Source organism: Onychomys torridus, chromosome 1, assembly GCF_903995425.1.
Source record: "Onychomys torridus chromosome 1, mOncTor1.1, whole genome shotgun sequence".
NCBI lineage: Eukaryota > Metazoa > Chordata > Mammalia > Rodentia > Cricetidae > Onychomys > Onychomys torridus.
The window spans coordinates 81,884,802-81,892,291 of record NC_050443.1 but is presented as its reverse complement, the minus strand read 5'-3'; the positions used below and the strand labels follow the sequence as shown (position 1 = coordinate 81,892,291).

The 7,490-nt window shown below is 44.2% G+C and overlaps 1 protein-coding gene across 1 annotated transcript; it reads right to left on the bottom strand.

Annotated features, from left to right (window-relative positions):
• Positions 1-747: 747 nt before the first annotated feature.
• LOC118586301 (olfactory receptor 52K1-like) lies at positions 748-1,747 on the bottom strand. Its single transcript, XM_036191461.1, has one exon. It carries the CDS (start codon positions 1,707-1,709, stop codon positions 756-758), a length of 954 nt encoding a protein of 317 aa, XP_036047354.1. The 5' UTR covers positions 1,710-1,747; the 3' UTR covers positions 748-755.
• Between the last annotated feature and the right edge of the window lie 5,743 nt (positions 1,748-7,490).

Here is a 7,490-nt window from a genome sequence, read left to right as displayed (position 1 = left end):
CATGAATTGTATATAAAGATCTGATAAGCATGATATCTGATATTCATCTCCCAAAGGGGTTGCAACCCACAGGTTGAGAATGCTGCCCTAGACACTCTTGTCTGGATTAATAAATAAGCAATCCACATTTTTATTGAAAACGAAGTTTTTTGTACAAATGTACAAAGAAAGATCCACATGACATATAGAAAAATCAGAAGATATGCTGTGTGTTATTCAAAGTGTTTAAGGAGAGCAACTGGCTGTGAAGATGAAGAGGAGAACAGAAGTCAAAGAATACACAGGCTGGCTAAAGAACGAAATAGTGGTCTACTAAACAAAGCTGTCTCAAGTGGAGCCTGTAGTCCCAGAATGTTACAAACCCCAACAGAGGGAGAGTTCTGTCTGAACCTGGCCCCCCGCTGTCAGTGAGTGATGAGGATTTCTTCACTGATACACTGTTGATGCTTATCCAGGTCCTGAGTAGATAGATAAATAAAGCTTCATATTCCAGGGATGTGGGCTAGAAATCAGACCCTTGGGCTTCTCATGAGCAAGTAAGCTTAAGAACATCATTGTCTTTATTTGAAGTCTGAAGGAAGTCAGTAGTTCATGACTGTCAAGTTACTGAAGGGCGGGAGTGAGGATTCTGAAAAGTCAACAAGTCAATGGCTAGACATTTTGAAAATCCCATCAAGATAAAAGTAAGCATGGAGATCCTGGCATCCCTCTACTTCCTATCATACCCTGTGCCCACTTCCTTCTTCACCTGCCCCTCACCCTCCTTTTATATCCTTTCTGAGGAAGAGTCCTAAGACCCGCTCTCGAATCTGCTTGGTCTTGACACCATAGATAATAGGATTGACCATGGGTGGAAACAGCAGATAGAAATTTGCAAAGAGTATGTGGACATGAGGAGCAGCCTTACGAGCTACACGATGCAAGACTGAGGAGATGACTACAGGTGTGTAGAAGGCTAAGATGGCACCTATATGAGACACACACGTCCCAAAGGCCTTGTAGCGGGCCTCCTGAGAGGCGAGCTGGAGAACAGCACGAAGAATGAAGACATAAGACAAAATAACAAAGAGCAGGTCCAGCACCACAATGAACATGGCCACAGCAATGCCGTAGATGTTGTTGAAACGTGTGTCTCCACATGCCAGCCTCACCACAGCCATGTGTTCACAGTAGCAGTGAGCAATCACTGTCCCTCGACAGTAGTGGAAGCGTCTGAGCAGAAAGGGGAGTGGAGTCATTAATGTCACAGCCCGAGTCACAGCGGCCAGGCCAATCTTGATGATGAGGGGTTTGGTCAGAATTGTGGTGTAGTGCAGGGGTTTACAGATGGCCACATAACGGTCAAAGGCCATGGCCAGCAACATTGCTGATTCCATGATAGCAAAGGAATGGAGAAAGAACATTTGAACCAGGCAGGCATAGAAATTGATCTCTCGATCCCTGAACCAGAATAGGGCAAGCATTTTGGGCAGTGTTGAAGAGGAAAGGACCAGATCTATTGCTGCCAACATGGCCAGAAAGAGGTACATGGGCTCATGGAGGGCTGCATCAACCTGGATGATGAAAAGAAGGGTGCAGTTACCAAACATAGCCAAGGTGTAGGCTGAGCAGAAGGGGATGGAGATCCAAATATGTAAGTGCTCTAGGCCTGGAATCCCCATCAACAAGAAGGCCACTGGATGAGTTGAGGTGATATTGTTAGCCAACATGGCTGCCGGGAATTTTCTTCCTCCTATCTGCTTCCACAGAGCCCTTCTCAAGAGGATCCACCATAAGCAGAATCAGTGTTCATATTCAAATCACAATCAGTTATGGAGGAGTGTTAGCCCTTCTTCACATTTGTGAGCCTTTAAATAAATAATAATAATACATATTTTAAAAAACTGCACAAGTCACCTATACCCTCAAAGTGCCAATAAAGTCTCTTGCTCTCAGAATATCTAATACTACCACAGATGGTACCAAAAAGCAGCCTTCTTGTGGTCAATTAGTTCCAGGCCATTCTGGAGTACAGAGGGAATTCAGAAAAATCTCTATTAAAAATGAGGATTTCTCATCTTACAAAAATTCACGTGGTTTAACTGACTTCTTCCTGCCTCCCAAAACTTTCTTTCTGAAATATCAAACTTAACTATGAAAAATAAGCAAGCTCATCACCTCTTAGTTTACTTATCTGCAAGTTTTGGGTTGATTGATTAGTTTTATTTGCTGTGCTGAGAATTAAACCCAGGGCCTTACAAAGACTAATCACACACTACCATTGAGGTGCATCACAAATGCTTTTTTTTACATTTTACTTAAAATAAGATTTCACTAAATTGCCTAAGCTGGCCTTGAACTTGAGATGCTCCAGCCTCAGTTAGGCTTTAGATCTGATCCACAAGACCCAGCTACCGTTATGTAAATTCTGTAGATTCTATTGAACATGCAGAAATCTCTGCAACCAACATCTTTCCTACAGCTAAGAAGAACACGAGGAGTCTTTGTGTGCTCCTTCATGTAGATTTCCATCTCTAGTTCTCCCAATCACCGTCTCCTTGCCAGAGTTCATGGCATTCAGAAGACATTTCTACCCTACCATTTTACCCTGGCAGTATTATCCTTTCAATTGGGACCCTTATCTTCTTCTTCTTTTTTTTTCCCTTGTTTCTTATCTCCTTTGAAAATACAGATCCAGGCATGGCAGCACACGCCTTTAATCCCAGTCCTGGGTAAGCAGAAGCAGGAGGATCTTTGAGTTCAAGGCCAGCCTGGCCTACAGAGTGAGTTCCAGTACAACCAAGGCTACACAGAGAAACCCTATCTTGAAAGGAAGGAAGGAAGGAAGGAAGGAAGGAAGGAAGGAAGGAAGGAAGGAAGGGAGAGAATGAGTGGAAAAGAGGGGGAAAATGCTCAAATATAGCCGACAATATAGCACAATGGTAGAGCACTTGCCTAGCATATAGAAAGTGCTAGGTTCTTATGGTGGGACACCTTGCACATCCTTGATGCAGGGAGAGAGGCTTGGACCTGCCTCAGCTAAATGTGCAGGGCTCTGCTGACTCCCCATGGGAGGTTATACCTTTTCAGAGGAGAGGATGGTGGGGGTGAGGTGGGGGGGATGGGAGGAGGGCTGTGAGGGGTTGCAGGAGAAAGGATGAGGGGGATCTGTGGCTGGTATGTGGAATGAATAAAAAGTTTCTTAATTAAAAAAAGTGCTAGGTTCAATTTCCCATTACTAGAAAAACGCTTAAACATTTTATCAAAAAATGTTGACACATACTCCCGTCTTACCTATTCCAGGGACAGTCTACAATGTTTCTTTTGAGCATTTTGAGATTATCGTGTTAAAACACTTAGCATAAATCCGAGGCATTGAAAGTACTCAGTAAATGTGGGTCCCTTTTTGAGTCAGGAAAACTAATGGTTCCTACTAGTGACAGATACACAGCTGGAAGTCGTCAGTGCTAAAATCTGGGCTGTGAGAGCTTTGTTGTTAGGAATTTAGATGAAATTGCAGGGAAATGGATGGATCCCAAAAGTGTTCTAGTAAGTGAGGTGATCCAGTCTCAGAAAGACGGAAGTCTCAATTCTCTGAACGTAAATAAGGAATTGTGAGAGGGGTGTAGGCACCCAGAGGGGGAACAAGAAGTTTTGAGAAATGGAGCAGAAAGGTTACTGGGAGTGAGAGGACGCGGGAAAGGAAGGGACGGGGCAGGGGTGGGGAGAAATACAACAAAAACAAATTTTGCTTGACAAAATGTGATGAAACCTAGTACTTTTTAAGCTAATAAAAGAGTCTCGGGTAAAAAAAATAATAATAATTAAATGTCAAATAAATTCGATGTCTTACGAATAAAAATGGAAAATAAAATTGCTGGTCTCTTTTCTAAAATGTTTCTCTTTATCAGCATGAGCGTGCTACATGTTACTTTGCCTCTTCATCTGTCTAGCTCCCCCATCTCTGGTTTCACAGCGAACCTTGTTTCAAAGTCTGACTGCTAAGTTATAATGAGGGAGAAATCCTCCCAGACTATTTTTAGGGTAAGGGAGCACAGATAAGGATTGTGTCGTGTATATTTCAAAAAAGCTAGAAGAGCTTTTAATCCTCAGTGTTTACTCTGTAAAGAAAGGATAAAGGTTGTGGAAATGGGTGCTTTTAATCTGATTTGAGCATTAGTCAATGTACCAATGCTGAAACATCCCATGGTTCCCCACAAGTTCCATGTTTTATTTGGGGATATGAGTTAAAAATAAATTTAAAACTGATTTATTCTCTACTTCCTCATCTCTCGCTATTTTTCAGTCCCTTCCACGTTAGCCCCCATCTCCACAACTCCCCTCAAACAGTCTCGTCTTTGTTTCATTGTCTCGTCTCCGTCCTTTTCTCTCCTATTTCTCATATCCCACATTTCTCCCCTTGATCTCATAGAAATGTCATCATCTCTATTCAGCGTATCTGAGTTCCAGACTAGTATACTCTTCTCCCATTAGACAGCCACTCGGCTATCCCAGAGGGGTCTCAACCAAAATATGGCCAAAGCAAACCTTGCCATCTCCTATTGACCGTTTCCTCTCCATGAGCCTCCTGGATCCATGCACATTACAGCCCTGCTTTCCACAGCATGGTGGGGAAGTCAGGGGTGAGTCCCCAACAAACATGCCTCAGTGTCCACTTGTCTTCTGCTGGTCCTCCTGTTTAAATACCATCACCCCATGTCTAGACAGCAAATGCCTCCTAACTGGCCTCTGTGGTGTGACTCTTGGACCCCCTATAATAATCCTTTCTCTCTACTATAATCAAAAAGACTTTTAAAGGGCAAACTGTGCTACCCTTAGCTTTGGCTAGAACCTCCATTGGCTACCACAGGACTTAGGGTGGACTCCCTATCTCAAACCAGGCTTTGAAAACCCTGTGTTGTCTGGTCACGGCTTCAGCCACACTTCCTCCCACTACTCCCCAGCCATGCAGCCTCTCTGTCAGCTGCTTCAGCCTAGGGATCCTTCTAGCCAAACAAGACCTTCTGTGACCTCACTGCTCTTCTCCCCATCCTCTCTGTGTCTTCCCTTCTTCCCCTCTGTGTCCTCTCTTCTTCCCCTACCATCTTTTGCCTAAGTCACTATTCACCCTTGCCTTGGTTTCCTGCCCCTCCTCAACCTATCAGTTGCAGAGTGATGAACTGTGTTTTATCCCCCAGTTGAAGACTGCCTCCAGGGCCCCACTGCTACAAGAGAGATAGAAACCACTAGGCACACCTGCAAATGTCTCTCTTCCTACGCCCATCTGCCTCACTCCTTCTGTTCTCTAAAATATTCATCCGAGGTTTCAACCACACTGGATTCTCTGCCCTCTCCTCCAAGAGTCACGGGTATAATTAACCAGATTTAACTAGAATTCTTTCCTCAGTCCCTTTGCCCGACACTTTCTTAGAGAAGCCCTCTTGGGCTCCTCCAGAGAGACTTTCTTAGTCATTTCAATAGCAACTTGTTAGAGCAGTGGTTCTTAACCTTCCTAATGCTGAGACACTTTAATCCAGTTTCTCAGGTTGTGGAGAACCCCAACCATAAAATTAATTCGTTGCTACTTCATAAGTGTAATTTTGCTACTGTTATGAGTCATAATAGAAATATCTGATATGCAGGATGTCTGAAGCATGACCCCTGTGGAAGGAATTACAACCCACAGGTTGAGATGTGTTAGATGCTGAATCAGAAAGTGCCATGAGAGTGCAATTGTCACTTTGCCTGTGTCTGTGGGTCCACCAGACTGGCAGGGTTTGAACTCCAGGGCTACAATTCATGTCTAATTTCACAGACACTACTGAACATAGTTGGTACTTAATGAACATTTTTAAATGAGTGCATGGATGATTTCCTTTTCCTAAAGAAACTTGCCTTCCCCCGGCCACCACACAGTATACAGTCATCTGACCCCAACCTAGACCTTCCTCCACAGACGAAAATTCTGTGGTGTCCTATCATTTATCAACTCAGTCAGAATAAAAGCCTTATTCTGAGAAATTCCCCACCCCGTTTCTGTGTGTGCAAATGTGTCTCTGAGCGTGTGTGTGTGTGTGTGTGTGTGTGTGTGTGTGTGTTTCTTGTGCCTTTTTCTTAGACTCTTCTGTTTTTGTCTTTTTCTAGTTTGTTTTATTTGATCTTATTTTATTTTATTATTATTATAGATGCCTGTTTGTTTTTTCATGAGAGAAAGAAAGAGAGAGTGTGGATTTGGATGGAAGAGGAAGAGGAGGATTTGAGGAATTGGGAGAGGGAAAGGCATAAGCAGAATATATTATATGAAAAAAAATACTATTTCAATTTAAGAAAGAAGAAATTCCCCACTCCAGGGTTATATAGATCTGTGAATTTTCTCCAAGACAAAATTTAGGGGTGGAGCATGAGAGCCCCATGATGACAGGACTATCTTCTGTGTTTATGGACACTGTTTGGGCATTGTTTGGGCTGTCATCGCATCCCATGTAAATGCACTGCTTCTCTTCCAAGCAAGCCTCCAGTCTTCCCTGAGTGACCTTGTCTCCCTTGCTTCCTATCTACTCCTGATGACTGCCGCTGGCCCTCCAGTCTGTATTCTCTCACTGCTCGGTCTCAAATCCTGTCTGTCATGTCTACAATACCCAGAAGTCATCAACCTTCGCTCTTCAGCTTTGAGGACAACATACCTCCAGTTCATTCACAGTCTCCGCCAGTCTTCTCCTGTTCCAAACACTTAACCCTCCTTGACTTGGGCGTTATTTCCAGTCCTTCAGTGTCACTGGCTGTGTGCATTCCCTGCCTCCTCACCAACGATATCGGAGAGGAACCACAGGAAGCCCAGGTCGTTTCTTTATCTCCCCCAAAACCACAGCTGATAGCATTGATGCAGCACGCTGCCTACTTCATCCATTATGCCTTTGTCTAGAGAAAACCTTATAATGATTGATTTGGAGCACTACATCACCAAATCCTCATGGAGGACTCGCGCTTCAGATCGAAGCCTCATCTTTTGACTCTTCCTGCAGCATCCCAGGGCTGTGTCTATAGGAGCGCACTGTCTATAAGACACAACTCTTTGTCATTGAACTCTTGAATGAACCCGATGTCCCACCTGTCCTTCTCAGTTCTCATCCCAGCCACTTCTCAGTAGCTGTGAGTGAGAAGGAAAGTAATGGTGACCAGAGGAGAGAGCTGATCGGCATGCTCTGGGTTACTCAGCCAGGGTTTTCTGCTGACAGACTCTAAGAAGTACCCCAACTGGGCACGGGCCTGAGGGGCAGCCGGGGGCTGATTCTAATAATGACATGATGAGAGGATCTGAAGCCCTTAGAAGATAAAGCTTCAGAAGATGCTAGAAAGGTGTCCTGGTGGCTGGAAGTGTACTGGGTTGAGAGTGACAACACAGGGGTGAGGTGATGCCTGAGGCAGCAATGGATCTCAGAAACAAAGAAGAATGAGGCTATACTCAGTCACTCCACAGCACTGTCCCTCTGACCAAACCTGTTCCCCCTTAA

Bases quoted from the DNA above. Each gene is read 5' to 3' on its own strand.
- LOC118586301 (XM_036191461.1), bottom strand. From the start codon at position 1,709: ATGTTGGCTAACAATATCACCTCAACTCATCCAGTGGCCTTCTTGTTG.